Raw genomic sequence first — 15,980 nt, 5'->3', positions numbered from 1 at the left:
TTTGTCAACTGTAAAGTGAATCAGGAAATAGAGTGCACAGCCAGATCGTCTTTGCCTACAGTAAAGCAGAACAGGAAGTTTGATTGGTGAATTTAGATGGCATGTTTTGGTAGGCAACAGTTTTTTCAACTCGAGGACAGAATTCCGTGAAGATGGTGCATGCTTTTGTGGGAAATCCTGTTCAGTGTTAGTGACATGTACTAAAATTCTCTCCATTAGGATATTCTGTTTGTTTCCTATCATCATGTTGTATTTGTGAATATGTAAATACTGTGTTTTGGTCCCATGTATGTTCCTTTGAAAACCTAACATTTATCTTGCGGATTTTTTCTTCCACATTTTGTACCAAACCGGTCGAGCTATGGTGAGGCAACGTTAAACTTCAAACCACGAAGAACGTGAGCCATTTTGTCTCTGCCAATACTGTGGACTGAGTTATCTAGCATTTGTTAAACTCTTACATACAGGGTATTGCAGAGGCAACGCACATCTAAAAACTCATGTCAGAATTAGTTGTAAGACTAATCCAATAAAAGAATTTTAATTTACTGTACATCTGTGGAGGAATGCCATTCTGACATATATATGTGCATCCTTTGAACAAGGATGCATAAGCACTTTGACAAATGACTCATGAACCGGGTTGATAAGGCCAACCAACCACTGGAGTATTCAGTTATCTACATACCAAAACACTGCATCTCCTGTTGTAATTCCCAGCATCATAATGCGCTATATACAGAAGTTAGTTTTCTTGTAATGTCTTAGCCTGGAGGAATATACCAGAAGTAGGCTGAAAGGTGTATTGCAGCAGATGGCGTTTTGCTTCAGTAAGGCCTTCCATGTTGTCAACATCTAAAACATGTGAGACAAGATTGAGAACCGTTCCTTGGGGTCACATACTTTTGTTGTCGTTGCTCAAAGAACTAGGGCTTCCTGGGCGTTCTTACGTTCTTAAGGGTCATTACTAGTTTCTGCCTCTCACCTTCCACCTCAGCAAACTGGACACTAAGTTGTGAGTAGCGGTTATGCATCTCCTTTAACTCTGTCTCAATTGTAGAATTTTTCCTCTTCAGCTCCAGCATGTCCTTGATTAGTTCATTGATGTCTCTAAAGCTTTTGAAGACTGCTTCCTCGTCATTGTGTTGTTTCAAGAAGGAACTAAACACTCGGAAAAGAAACATCGCAGTAAGTACATAACAAAAGCATGGCATGGTTGGCTATACACAATGAATGTTTAGAGAGCAGATGAAACTTTATCTGCACATATGATACATCAAGATAAATGTATTACAGGATATAGCACTTGAATAGCATGATGGCATCAATCCTAGAAAGGATGGTTAGATTAATGCCAACATTGAGAAATAACCAAGCTAGAATGTTGTTACAAAATTAGAGGCATAAGTGAATTAATTAAATAAAAGTATGGTTCTCTTTTTTCACTTAATATGGCTTGTGTGCGTGGGTGTTGGAGTTTTTCATTAAACGTATATACCCCCTTGCTGAAGCAAACATAAACATATCATCTGTTCCAGTATCTCATTGATTAGTGTGAGAAATTGGAGTTACTGCATTTCTTCCCTAATGCAACTTAAAACACCTGAACTTACATGGCAAAGATGGATTTAAGGTAGCAGAAGCCTTTTCTCTTTGAGGGCTCATAGTAGGAAAAGGTAGAGAAAGAGTTGGAAGTTTTGTAATGGATCTACAAACAAGTAGTTGAATAACAGATTTTCTTTCACAGACCACTTTCCAGAGCCTGGTTTATCATATTCCATGACAAGTTTGAACATCACTATATGATGATGAGCTTGTTGGGGATGTCAAGAGTTGGGTTTCAGCGTTGGATTCACTAGAGCTGAGATGTGATATCTCCCTTTGGAAATTCATAGACACTTCTAGAGGGGTCTTTATTTGTTAGAAGCTCTAAAAGATTGTGCTTTTTCATCCTAATTTTGCATCAGTGTGGAAAACCTCAACCTACATCACTGTCGAAAACCTCAACCTATGTGCAACCTTATCTTGTAATTGTAATCTTTTTGTAAAAACGAAAACATGTTCTGATATACAAAAACTCTTTCATGGTGGACAAGTGAGAAGAGAAAACCTACATCCTTGTCCTTGATTGCTACTTACCACAAGCACTTCATGAATATTCTGCTTATTGAAATTAGAATGCTGAAATTAATGAAAAATAAAGCTTCGTGCTGTAGAATCAATAACCATAACTCCTCAAACCTGTGCTATGATATACAGTTCATAATCCTAAGTCACAAAGGCTACATGTAGCTTGTGTTACTAAGCCTTTGAAACCGAGTTCCAAGTTATTGTTCAAACTTACGAAGTCTTTTTCAGCTTGCATATCCATAATTACTGGGTTGTCTACCTTGGACAGTCAACCGTAACCCACCACCAAGTGTTCTTAGCATATCTGGATATTTTTACTTCAAATGAGCTTACCTATAAACCGGAGTTTTTGTGCCTTCATCAACCAGCAAACATGGAACTTGTGTCCACCATATTGTTTTACTCTTTGGATTGAAATATCCTCTTGGGATTTCATTGAGCAGGTGCACCTTTAAGATCAACTTGTGGGTAGCAAGTGGAAGGATGATGGGATGACACAACTAAAGTTGTAAGGGAACAAATTTTTTTTCCTTTTCCTTCTCTAAGGTCAAAAACAAAAAGGAAATTTACTAAATGAAACATAATTCATATAAGCGGAGTAAGGGGTCATAGTCCTAGAAGATAAAAATATTATAAGTTAACAACAGTCAACATTCAGCCTGCCCTTCAGTCCCCCATCCAACTATTCTCTGACCTTGACCAGGTTAAATAGGCATACATCAAGATATTGCTCTAACCATATGAAATACCAAGCAACCTTAAGCCACAACATTGGTAATGGGTAACCTTAACAATTTTTTGCCAGGAAAGGAAGTTCATAATTGAAAGGAGACAACTCCTCCATTGATTCTTCATGTCCTAGCAAGAGTTACCCACAAAGAAATGAGGCCCTACACATTACTGCAAAGAGGTGTAACACTGATTGCATTACCGTAGAGGATGTTATTGCTGCAAAGAGGTGTTAACATTGATTGCATTACATGTTAAAATGTACCCATCAATTGTTGTAATTAGACATATTTTATATATATAAAAGATGATACATATACATATATGGTATATATGTATATGTATCCTCCTATTTATATATATAAAATATATATTTTCCTTTTGTTTAGCCGTAGGGGTATTTTAGTCTTTTCCTCTATTTTACGCACATTCACTTTATGAATGTGATTGTAATTTATTTTATTTTTCTTTTTCTTTTATTTTTTATTTCTTTTTTCTCAAGTACCAAAAGGTACCTTGGGGGGCCCACTCAAATAGACGTTGGGCCCCTTCCAACGGTCACATTTGTGACCGTTGGAGGGGCTCCAACGTCTATGAGTGGAGCCCCTCCAAGGCTCCTTTTTGTTGTTATAAATAGGGGCTCTCCCCTTTGTATTTCTTACTTCTTGAGGGAGCTTATGCTCCATTGTAATGGGGTTTTTACCCCTTCTCCATTATTCTTCAATGATATGCAACTTATGACTTTATGTCATATTTTTCCTTTTTTATGGGTTTTATGTGTTAGCACATTATGTGCTTATGTTGTTTCCCTTTAATGGGTATATTTGCACTTCACGTGCATAGATATGGATTCATTATTGAACCCAATGTATTTCAAGTCACTTTCTAACATGGTATCAGAGCGAGGTCACGATGGGGTTGTCCTTTGGTGCAACGGAAAGCGTGTCGCTCAAGAAATGGTGAAGTATTCATTGCTCTTCCTAAAGTATTATGCTTTTCAAGTTATTCGGTATGTATCCCTTTTCTTAAAAGTATTATGCATTTGAGAATATGTTTCTTGCATATAGTTTGTTCGTTTAATGGTCATGATAGTTGAATTATTTCTTTTCACATTTCGTGTGCTCATATATTTTGAAAATATCTCCTTTTAAATTTGGTGAAATCGTTTGTTGTCCAAATATAAAATTCGTGTTTATTTTTCGAACTACTCATCGCATATAATAGTAATTTATGTTTTTAAAAAAATTACCTTCAATTATGTGAGATTTATAGTTCTTAAATAAATATTTCATGATTGACCTATAAGTTAACTTTTAAAAATTATATATATGATTTCTTGCTAAAATAATGATCTTTACTTAAAATTTCTTAACTCTCATATGAACCCTAATTTGATTCGAGTTCCCCTCTTGATTATGGATTTTAGTGCATTTTTGAAAAATTTGATATAATCATTATATGAGAATCTCTCACATCTAAAATCTTTGTTGAATCCTAAAGTAGTTCTTGTTAATGATGACTTATAAGAACTCCTAAAAAGTTTTTCAATGTTTCTTTTTTGAAAAAAATTATCTATGATAAACCATTAGGAAAGATTGTTTTAAAAGGAATTTCCCACATAGAGTGCATAGTTCATCTATTACATCCTTTTTGGTATAAATGATTTCATTTTTCATCCTTATAAACTTGTTGGTTTGTATTTTTCATAAGGTTTCGAAACCTCTTAATAATATCTTTAAAGATGCCTACATTGGCCATAATATGGTTTTCTTTGTCCTCAATTGCACTTATCAAGCATGTAATTACTTAATTAAAATTTGAGAATTTCAAGCATTGCTCTTTTTATAAAGTACATACTTGCTCACTTTTGTGTATTGTTGTATTTTGTGCACATTTGCTTCTCAAATATTTTGCGCTTGTATGCATTCCCTCTTTTTTATGATATACATGCCTTAGTGCATGTTTGTTTACACCTTGGTGTGTATTTGTTCAAGTATTGTATGAGTGCCTTCGTGCACATCTTTTATAAAGCCTTGTGTGCTTACATGTGTATTGTCTCTTCGTAGACATTTTTTGCATTATGGAGCCTTTATGCACATTTCTTTTGTGAAAAATATAATGAATTTAGATATTGAGTTCTTTTTAAATCATTGTAAGTGCTTATAGCACTTTGTATGTGTCCGCATATCTCATCACAATCAAAGAATATTTTAAAATTGTTGTATGGGATTTAATCCCAAATCTATAAATTTTCAAGTGTTTTTTTAATATTCTTTCCTTGAGTATTGTGTTAAAGCCTTCTTTGTGAACCATTACGGTTCTTATGATTTCTTTGATTAAAAGCTTGATTGTCTTGATGAATTCTTTATGTTGTTGTGTTTGTTGCTTAATAAGTCTTTTTTGGTACAAGACTTCTTTTGAAGATTAAGCATAATTCGTGTTTATGCAAAATTGTTTTGATGGATTATATTGGACCTTTGATTCAGTTTGTTAATCAGTCCTCTTGGTAAAAACTTTTATTTGGAAAATGATTCCTTATGTGGTTACTGCCCTTTTGTGGCACTTATATTTGTCCATCACATGTTATTTAATGCATCATTTATTTGGCCTTATTATTGTTATATTAGAGATGTTTGTCGAGGTGAGTTATGGGCACCTCGTGTTGTATCATTTTAGATTGTCCACCTTCCATATTATAGATGGTTGTTGAGGTGAGTTATGGGCACCTTGGGACTCTAAAATGATTTGTTATTTGATCTCTAATTATGAGTGTGTCACTCATTTTTTCTCTTGTGGCCATTGATATTATGGATGCCATCTATGTAAATGTGATGGACATATGGTGTTTGAAACCTTAAATGTTTTAAGGTATATTTAAAATCAAGGTGTTTTGGGATTATAGCCCAACCTTTTATTTGTTTAAGAATCTTATGAGTGCACTTGCACATTTGTGATTCCGTATGTTGTGCTTGTTGTGCACATGTGTTCTTGTGTTTTTTCACAAGTGTTCTTGGTGTGTGTATGTTCACACATTTGTTCTCAAGAATATTATTTTATCGATTGTAGTATCTTGTTGAAGATACTTTTTACATGCATTTATTCCAAAATGTTATTGTTATGAGTATTCTTTTTTAAAAGGAATATTGTTTCATTCGAGGTTTTATTTATATGTTGTCATTACAAGCTTTATTGCCTCAAAAGTCCTTTCCTTTTGTGCCCATTATCTAAGTGTCATCATATGTAGATAAGAATTTTATTACACCTTCGTGTGTTTTTAGCCTGTGTATAACTGTTTAGTTATACACTGCCGGTCCCAAGCCCGGATAAAGGAGGAGGGTTGCGGTAGGCCTGTGACAGCCAGCATAAAAACTTTGTCATATCCTATGAAAATGAACCAATATGAGAATTTCGTTGGGGCGTTCCCTACTGAGTGACGCGCCGTACTCTCTAGGCCCGGAGGCAGTGATAAATGTGCAAGGGTTGCTAGGTCGTCGCCCAGAAGCGACGCGTCACACCGGCGCCCGGGTGTGGTGTCAAATAGGCAAGGGTTCCCTCACTTTGTTGGACGGGTGGGGGTAAAGAAGTTAGTCCAAGACCATAAAATTAGGTTAGCCACTTGGAACATAGGGTCTTTAACTGGTAAGTTGGTAGAGTTAGTAGATGTTATGTGTAGGAGAAAGATTAATATTTTATGTCTTCAAGAGACCAAATGGGTAGGTGAGAAAGCTAAAGTGATAGAACCTTGGAGATATAAGATTTGGTATACAGGAATAAATAAGAATAGGAATGGAGTAGGGATTGTTATGAGTCGTCAGTTTATAGATAATGTAGTTGAGGTCCGTAGGAAGGGTGATAGAATTTTACTTATTAAATTAGTATTAGGTACGGATATTATTAATATTATTAGTGTTTATGCACCTCAAGTAGGTTTAGATGATTCCATTAAGCATCAATTTTGGGAAGATTTAGATGGAGTAGTACAAGAGACATCTTATGGAGAAAAGCTTTTCATTGGCGGTGACCTTAATGGACATGTAGGCATTAGTAGGGATGGATTTGAGAACATCCATGGAGGCTATGGTATAGGAGAAAGAAATGAAAGTGGAGAAAGGATTTTAGATTTTTGTTTGTCCTAGGATATGATCTTAGCAAACACTTGGTTTAGGAAGAGGGAGTCTCACCTAGTAACATTTAAAAGTGGGGTTAATACGAGTCAGATAGATTTTTTCCTACTTAGAAAGAGAGATAGGGGTTGTTGCATCGATTGTAAGGTTATACCAAGAGAAAGTGTAGCTACACAACATAGAGTCTTAATTTTAAATCTTAGAATTAGACAATGCCTCAAAAGGGATAGACATAGGATAGATCCTAGAATTAAGTGGTGGGCACTGAAAGGAGCTAAATAAAGAATGTTTGTAAAGCAGGTAGTTAAGGAAGTTGATTGGTGTCTCGAGGAGGATTCAGAATCAATGTGGAATAAGATAGCGGATGACATGAGAAAGGTGGCTAAGGAGGTATTGAGTGAGTCTAAAGGCGGTGCACCGCTAGGTAAGGATACATCATGGTGGAGCGAGAATGTCAAATTAGTTATTAAGGTTAAAAGAGAATGTTATAGAAATCTAAGTAAGAGTCGTGATAATGAGAATTTGAAGAAGTATATGATAGCAAAGAATAAAGCTAAAAAAGTAGTTCGAAACGCGATGAATAAGGTATATAAGGAGGTTTATGACAAGTTGGATACCAAAGAGGGTGAGAAGGATATTTATCGGCTTGCAAAGATGAGAGATAGAAAATCGAGGGATCTGTGTATGGTTAGATGTATCAAAGATGAAACGCAAAGGGTTTTAGTCAAATATGAGGATATTAAGGAGAGATGAAAAGATTATTTTGATAAGCTATTTAATAGAAGTCATGTTCAGGATCTTGGAGCCTTCTCCATTTCTTTTCATGAGATGAATCATGACTTCATGCACAAGATTCAAAAGAAAGAAATTGCAGAGGCTTTGAAGAAAATGAAATCAAGAAGGGCAGTTGGCCCAGATGGTATACCTATCGAGGCTTGGAAATGCTTGGGAGAGAAAGGTTTAGAATGGTTGACAAATCTTTTTAACTTGATTTGGCGAACAAATAAGATGCCTAATGAGTGGAGGAAGAGTACTTTGGTGCCTTTATATAAGAATAAGGGTGATATACAAGATTGCACAAACTATCGTGGTATAAAACTCATGAGTCATACTATGAAACTTTGGGAGAGGGTGATTGAGTCTAGGTTGAGGAAGGTTGTCATGATATCGGAGAATCAATTTGGTTTTATGCATGGAAGATCAACTATGGAAGCTATACATCTTCTTAGACAACTTATTGAAAGATATAGAGAGAGGAACAAAGATTTGCATATGGTTTTTATTGATTTAGAGAAGGCATACGATAGAGTACCTAGGGACGTTCTCTGGTGGACAATGATGAAGAAAGGTGTTTCTCTCAAGTACATTAGTATAATTAAAGATATGTATGAAGGAGTAGTAACCAATGTCCGCACTTGTGGAGGGGTGACAACCAATTTTCCGATAACGGTTGGGTTACATCAAGGATCTGCTTTAAGCCCTTTCCTATTTGCGATAGTGATGGATGAGCTTACGAGATCAATTCAAGAAAATGTACCGTGGTGTATGTTGTTTGCTGATGATATTGTTTTGATTGATGAGTCTAGAGCTGGGGTTAATGCTAAGTTAGAATTATGGAGACAGACATTGGAAGCTAGAGGTTTTAAGTTGAGTAAGAGTAAGACTGAATATATGGAATGTCGGTTTAGTAAGCAACGAAGTAGTGATGGGAGTGTAGTGAAGCTTGGTGAGCAAGATATACCGGTGAATGATTATTTCAAATATTTGGGATCCATCATTCAAAAGTATGGAGAAATTGATGGAGATGTAAATCATAGGATAAAGGTTGGGTGGATGAAATGGAAAAGTGCTACTGGAGTGCTGTGCGATCGTAGAATGCCATTGCGGTTGAAGGGAAAGTTTTATAGGACGACTATTAGACCCGCTTTACTATATGGTACGGAATGTTGGGCTGCCAAGAGACATCATATTCAAAAAATGAGTGTAGCTGAGATGCGGATGCTTAGATGGATGTGTGGAAATACAATAAAAGATAAGATTCGGAACGAAGAGATACGTAAGAAGGTAGGTGTTGCACCCATTGAAAATAAGATGCGAGAGAATCGTTTACGGTGGTTTGGACATATTCGGCGAAGGCCTAATGATGCTCCAGTTAGAAGGTTGGAGAAATGGGAAAATATATTAGTTAAAAGAGGTCGGAGTAGGCCTAGGAAGACTTGGAAGGAGATGATAGGAAAGGATATGAATGCTTTGAACCTCACCGAGGACATGGCGTTGGATAGAAATGATTGGAGGAAAAGGATTCATGTGGAAGACCCAAAATGAATTTCTTTTTTGGTTCATATCGCTGACCCCAATTGTTTTGGGATGAAGGCGTAGTTGTTGTTGTTGTTGTTGTAGAATTAGACAATGCCTCAAAAGGGATAGACATAAGATAGATCCTAGAATTAAGTGGTGGGCACTGAAAGGAGCTAAACAAGGAATGTTTGTAGAACAGGTAGTTAAGGAAGTTGATTGGTGTCTCGAGGAGGATTCAGAATCAATGTGGAATAAGATAGCGGGTGGCATGAGAAAAGTGGCTAAGGAGGTATTGGGTGAGTCTAAAGGCGGTGCACCACTAGGTAAGGATACATCATGGTGGAACGAGGATGTCAAAGTAGCTATTAAGGTTAAAAGAGAGTGTTATAGAAATCTAAGTAAGAGTCGTGATAATGAGAATTTGGAGAAGTATATGATAGCAAAGAAGGAAGCTAAAAAAGTTGTTCGAAACGCGAGGGCTAAGGTATATAAGGAGGTTTATGACAAGTTGGATACCAAAGAAGGCGAGAAGGATATTTATAGGCTTGCAAAGATGAGAGATAGGAAATCGAAGGATTTGGGTATGGTTAGATGTATCAAAGATGAAACGCAAAGGGTTTTAGTCAAAGATGAGGAGATTAAGGAGAGATGGAAAGATTATTTTGATAAGCTATTTAATGATAGTCATGCTCAAGATCTTGGAGACATCGCCATTCCTTTTTATGAGATAAATCGTGACTTCATGCGCAAGATTCAAAAGAAAGAAATTGCAGAGGCTTTGAAGAAAATGAAATCAAGAAGGGCAGTTGGCCCAGATGGTATACCTATCGAGGCTTGGAAATGCTTGGGAGAGAAAGGTTTAGAATGGTTGACAAATCTTTTTAACTTGATTTGGCGAACAAATAAGATGCCTAATGAGTGGAGGAAGAGTACTTTGGTGCCTTTATATAAGAATAAGGGTGATATACAAGATTGCACAAACTATCGTGGTATAAAACTCATGAGTCATACTATGAAACTTTGGGAGAGGGTGATTGAGTCTAGGTTGAGGAAGGTTGTCATGATATCGGAGAATCAGTTTGGTTTTATGCCTGGTAGATCAACTATGGAAGCTATACATCTTCTTAGACAACTTATTGAAAGATATAGAGAGAGGAACAAAGATTTGCATATGGTTTTTATTGATTTAGAAAAGGCATACAATAGAGTACCTAGGGACGTTCTTTGGTGGACAATGATGAAGAAAGGGGTTTCTCTCAAGTACATTAGTATAATTAAAGATATGTATGAAGGAGTAGTAACCAATGTCCGCACTTGTGGAGGGGTGACAACCAATTTTCCGATAACGGTTGGGTTACATCAAGGATCTGCTTTAAGCCCTTTCCTATTTGCGATAGTGATGGATGAGCTTACGAGATCAATTCAAGAAAATGTACCGTGGTGTATGTTGTTTGCTGATGATATTGTTTTGATTGATGAGTCTAGAGCTGGGGTTAATGCTAAGTTAGAATCATGGAGACAAACATTGGAAGCTAGAGGTTTTAAGTTGAGTAAGAGTAAGACGGAATATATGGAATGTCGGTTTAGTAAGCAACGAAGTAGTGATGGGAGTGTAGTGAAGCTCGGTGAGCAAGAAATACCGGTGAATGATTATTTCAAATATTTGGGATCCATCATTCAAAAGTATGGAGAAATTGATGGGGATGTAAATCATAGGATAAAGGTTGGGTGGATGAAATGGAAAAGTGCAACTGGAGTGTTGTGCGATCGTAGAATGCCATTGCGGTTGAAGAGAAAGTTTTATAGGACGACTATTAGACCCGCTTTACTATATGGTTCGGAATGTTGGGCTGCCAAGAGACATCATATTCAAAAAATGAGTGTAGCTGAGATGCGGATGCTTAGATGGATGTGTGGAAATACAATAAAAGATAAGATTCGGAACGAGGAGATACGTAAGAAGGTAGGTGTTGCACCCATTGAAAATAAGATGCGAGAGAATCGTTTATGGTGGTTTAGACATATTCGGCGAAGGCCTAATGATGCTCCAGTTAGAAGGTTGGAGAAATGGGAAAATATATTAGTTAAAAGAGGTCGGGGTAGGCCTAGGAAGACTTGGATGGAGATGATAGGAAAAGATATGAATGCTTTGAACCTCACGGAGGACATGGCATTGGATAGAAATGATTGGAGGAAAAGGATTCATGTGGAAGACCCCAAATGAATTCCTTTTTTGGTTCATATCGCTGACCCCAATGGTTTTGGGATGAAGGCGTAGTTGTTGTTGTTGTTGTTGTTGTTGTTGTTGTTGTTGTTGTTGTTGTTGTTGTTCGTGTGTTTTTAGCCCTTTGTTGGCTTTTGCTCTCTTGGTCTAGTAGCTGAACACACTTGTCTTGAGTGATCTTATATGTAGACAAGACACGTTGATTCACACCATCGTGTGTGATCTTAGTCCATGTTGGCGTTTGTGTTGTATGCCCATGGTTGGCTTATTTCACTCATTTCAAGTGCCATCTTATGTAGACAAGAGATGTATTATGTTTTAGCCCATGGTTGGCTTATTACTCTTGTTCTAGTAGCTGAACATACTTGGTTTTAAGTGTATTTTTACGTAGACAAGAGATACTTTTTAGTCCATGTTGGCATGTATTCTTTTGCTCTTGTCGTAGATGCACTTATTTCAAGTATTATTATATGTAGACAAGAGGTTCGTTTACACACCTTTGTGTGTGTCTTTTGCCTTTAATGGCTTTATATTCCTGATCTAGTAGCTTATACACTTGATTTATGGGTTTTGGAGGACTAATGAGGAAGTTGTTTGTAATGAATAAACTATTATTGAAATTTGCAAAATTTCATTCATGACTTGTGTTTTTCAAGTAAATCATCTTTTTGATATGCATATCAAGTTGATTTCTTAGCATTTAATCTATATATTAAGTGCTTATGGTTTTTGCCACCCTTATATGTAAAATGTTTTTTTTCTTCTTTTCAATTAAGTGTGACTTTCATAAATGTTTTTAAAAACCTTGTGAACTCTTGGGCTTATTTTGCCTAAAGTATGCTTGGAGACTTCGTTTCTCTTATTTGGAACTTCACTACATGTTTGAAGCATGTTTTAGTTCTTTGAGTATCAATTCATATAATGATTCGTATATGCATATGCTCTTTATGGCCTTTTTGGGGCTCTCATTCAATAAAGCATATGTATATTATGCCTCTTCGTAGGCTTCTTGTGGTATCCCTTAGTGGATCATTTTGTTATTCCCCATTATGGGGTTATATTTGTCCAATGGTGGACCTTATGAATGCATTATGCATTCTTGCATTTTTTGCATAATTTGCTTCCGCTCATTTTGTTTTAACATAATGTATGATTTAGAAACTTTGGTTTTCTAAATTTTTCGTTTCATACTAAAGTAACTATCATATTATGCATAAATTTTGCACCTTGTTAGGAATGTTCCTTTTTTTTTTAGTAAAGTGCAAAGATATTGTTTACTTGTTCTTTGTTGTTTTCTTTTCTCAGGATCTTGGAGATAGGACAAAGGGAAGTACCCTGGATGGTTCGGGAAATGGGTTCATCATTTGAAGACAATTGGAGGAAGGCTATTTCAAGTTTCATTGCATCCTTGTCGAAGCCTCTTGGAGTCGCCAAAGCCTCATGGAGTTTTGCCCTTTTTTCAATCTTTTCGTTTCCCTGCAAAGCTTGAGGGGGGGTGTTAAAATGTACCCATCAATTGTTGTAATTAGACATATTTTATATATATAAAAGATGATACATATACATATATGGTATATATGTATATGTATCCTCCTATTTATATATATAAAATATATATTTTCCTTTTATTTAGCCGTAGGGGTATTTTAGTCTTTTCCTCTATTTTACGCACATTCACTTTATGAATGTGATTGTAATTTATTTTATTTTTCTTTTTCTTTTATTTTTTATTTCTTTTTTCTCAAGTACCAAAAGGTACCTTGGGGGGCCCACTCAAATAGACGTTGGGCCCCTTCCAACGGTCACATTTGTGACCGTTGGAGGGGCTCCAACGTCTATGAGTGGAGCCCCTCCAAGGCTCCTTTTTGTTGTTATAAATAGGGGCTCTCCCCTTTGTATTTCTTACTTCTTGAGGGAGCTTATGCTCCATTGTAATGGGGTTTTTACCCCTTCTCCATTATTCTTCAATGATATGCAACTTATGACTTTATGTCATATTTTTCCCTTTTTATGGGTTTTATGTGTTAGCACATTATGTGCTTATGTTGTTTCCCTTTAATGGGTATATTTGCACTTCACGTGCATAGATATGGATTCATTATTGAACCCAATGTATTTCAAGTCACTTTCTAACATTACATTACTCTAGATGATGTTACAAGCTAGCTAGAGAATAGCCCCCTTTATTGAGGTTGTATGGAAGTTAAAATTTCCCATGATGACAATCCATGAGAATACTCTTGCCTTGTGCCCCAAACTGATACCACTATAATGGGTAGCCCTATGCAGTGGTTCTGATCTCATTCTTCTATAATGAATCCATCTTTAACAACATTACTTCTTTCCACATCTGATCAAGTTATCCTTCGAGACTCTTCAACATGGTGTGAGAATCAAAATTGGTAAAGAAGCTCCTCATAATCTAGATATGTAGCAATGAGGCATTGTGTTGCTCTCCTAAGAAGCTTAAGATTTTACAATATTAATACAACAATACTGCCAGAGGAGCTCAATCAGACAAAGTACCATAAGAAACTGAAAAATGTAATTTTTTGAGAAGATTCTTATATGCACAAACTGGAAAAGACAAACATAAAGAAAAGGAACAAAAGAGTTACTGAATGTTTATAAGATGTGAACTGCACCAAGCTACATTTTTCATGTTTTCACATACCTTTGAAAATGCATCGTGTCTTTCTTCTTTGTCTGCAGTGCCTCCGCCAACTCAATTTCCAAGGCAAGTACCCTTTGCAAAGCATTTCCACTTTCCAGAAATCCATTGAATTGAGGAAATATGTGACCCAATTGTTCATTTGCCTATCCAAGTCGACGAACACAAGATCACAGTAAGTTTCAGGATAAGTTCAATTGGAAAATAATTGAAAACTGCTTTTGCTGGATGTTAGAGAACCACTAACCATGTTTAATTGTGACACTTCTCTTTGAAATGGTTCTTCATAAACCACGTCAGGGTGTTGTTCCATTTGGTCAAGCAATGGAGCCAAATTCTCATTTTTCATCTTTTCTAACTGTAGGGCATAAACAGGAACACAGATAAAAAATAGAAGCAGAAGAACCATGTAAGACATCATATATACTAAGAAAAAATAATGCTCAGAAGGCTCTGCCTGTGCGTGTGTAAGCCGTGTATGATCAGAAAAGAGAACAATTCAGCTTAAATGGCTGGTCTATTCTGCAATTAAGAAAGTGAAGGGCGAGCAGTGAACTCTATAGGACATCATTCGTTTTTTTACTAATAGATGACTGTCATTACAAATGATGCCATGCATTTAAACTATTATAATGTATTTTTCCACATTCATTGGGATTAGTCATGACACTTGTTGACATTTTGTTCTTCTTTGACTAGGTAATAGGTATCATATTTATAATTTATATTTTGTATTAAACTAGTTATACATAGTGGAGATGTACAATGATGTGATCTGAAACAGCTAAATTCAAGCCTTTCTTTCAAGTCCCATATAAAAAAGATGTATAATTATCATGTTATTACGTTTTTTCAACATGTTACATTTTTTTATTTGTTAGAAATTTTTAACTAGGTGATTCCATGTGACAATTAGGCATGCCTAGGCAATAGGTGAGCTTAGTGTCCAAGTACCACCTAGTGCTTTTGATAGCAAAGGAACAAGGTACATATAACATAGACACAAAACAGTAGATCAAATATAGCACACACACACACGATCCAAATCAGATACAAGGTAATATATGTGACTGTCACATGGATACAGCTGACGATACAAGGATACGGCCTTTTCATGAAGTTTCCAAAATGACTTCTATATAAGAGGATACAGAATGGGAGTCAAAATGGAGTATCCATACACAGAATATATTCTAGCACATGACATGAATATGATACTTTAATGGAAATAGGACATAGGGGCACATTTATGTATTTAATGATTTAACAATATATTTTTTATAATCAAAAGTGCACCTAAGCAGTCAACTAGGCACCTGGTGACTTATGCATTGATGAACAACTAGACCTCAACCTTCTACTTGGCCATGTACCAGTCGACCAACTATGCTTACCTAGATAACTTTTATATCTTTTTCAAGAAAAAAAAAAAGAAAAAACTAAAGACAAAAAAGGGTGAATCAAGCCCGACTCTCCTGCCCCCTTTACTACCTTCCTCTCCCTCTTTCTCTTACCCTCTCTCCCCTTTACTTTAGCTACCCATAGACCCAAGGAAAAGAAGAAAGAGGAGAATGGTGCTCTCTCTCTCTCTCTCTCTCTCTCTCTCTCTCTCTCTCTCTCTCTCTCTCTCTCTCTCTCTCTTTATGTCGCTTGTTCTGTTTTGTTTTTTGCAAAAAAGGTCCTTATTCAACACCTAGCTATGTGACATTGGCATTGTGGGCACGAGACACAAAATTGCCTTTTTTTAATTAGGACATGAGTGCATAAAGTATGCTTGTCATTCAACCAAAAAAAACCCTTAAAT

The 15,980-nt window shown here is 36.2% G+C and overlaps 1 protein-coding gene across 4 annotated transcripts in view; it reads right to left on the bottom strand.

The window, feature by feature from the left end:
- Nucleotides 1-498: 498 nt before the first annotated feature.
- The window catches only part of LOC149846974 (uncharacterized), a 56,402-nt gene continuing 40,920 nt past the window's right edge, over nt 499-15,980 (bottom strand). For all 4 annotated transcript variants that reach the window (XM_089996711.1, XM_089996713.1, XM_089996710.1 and 1 more), the window contains 3 exons: nt 14,424-14,534; nt 14,180-14,322; nt 499-1,161 (listed from right to left, as the gene is read on the bottom strand). In XM_089996711.1, the coding sequence (XP_089852837.1) occupies nt 927-1,161; nt 14,180-14,322; nt 14,424-14,534 (489 nt within the window). In that variant the 3' untranslated portion in view covers nt 499-926. The remainder of the gene's footprint in view (nt 1,162-14,179; nt 14,323-14,423; nt 14,535-15,980) is intronic.

The sequence above is a fragment of the Nuphar pumila genome, chromosome 2 (assembly GCF_984573655.1).
Source record: "Nuphar pumila chromosome 2, dmNupPumi1.hap1.1, whole genome shotgun sequence".
NCBI lineage: Eukaryota > Viridiplantae > Streptophyta > Magnoliopsida > Nymphaeales > Nymphaeaceae > Nuphar > Nuphar pumila.
The sequence above is the reverse complement of the archived record's forward strand: the minus strand, read 5'-3'. Positions and strand labels throughout refer to the sequence as shown.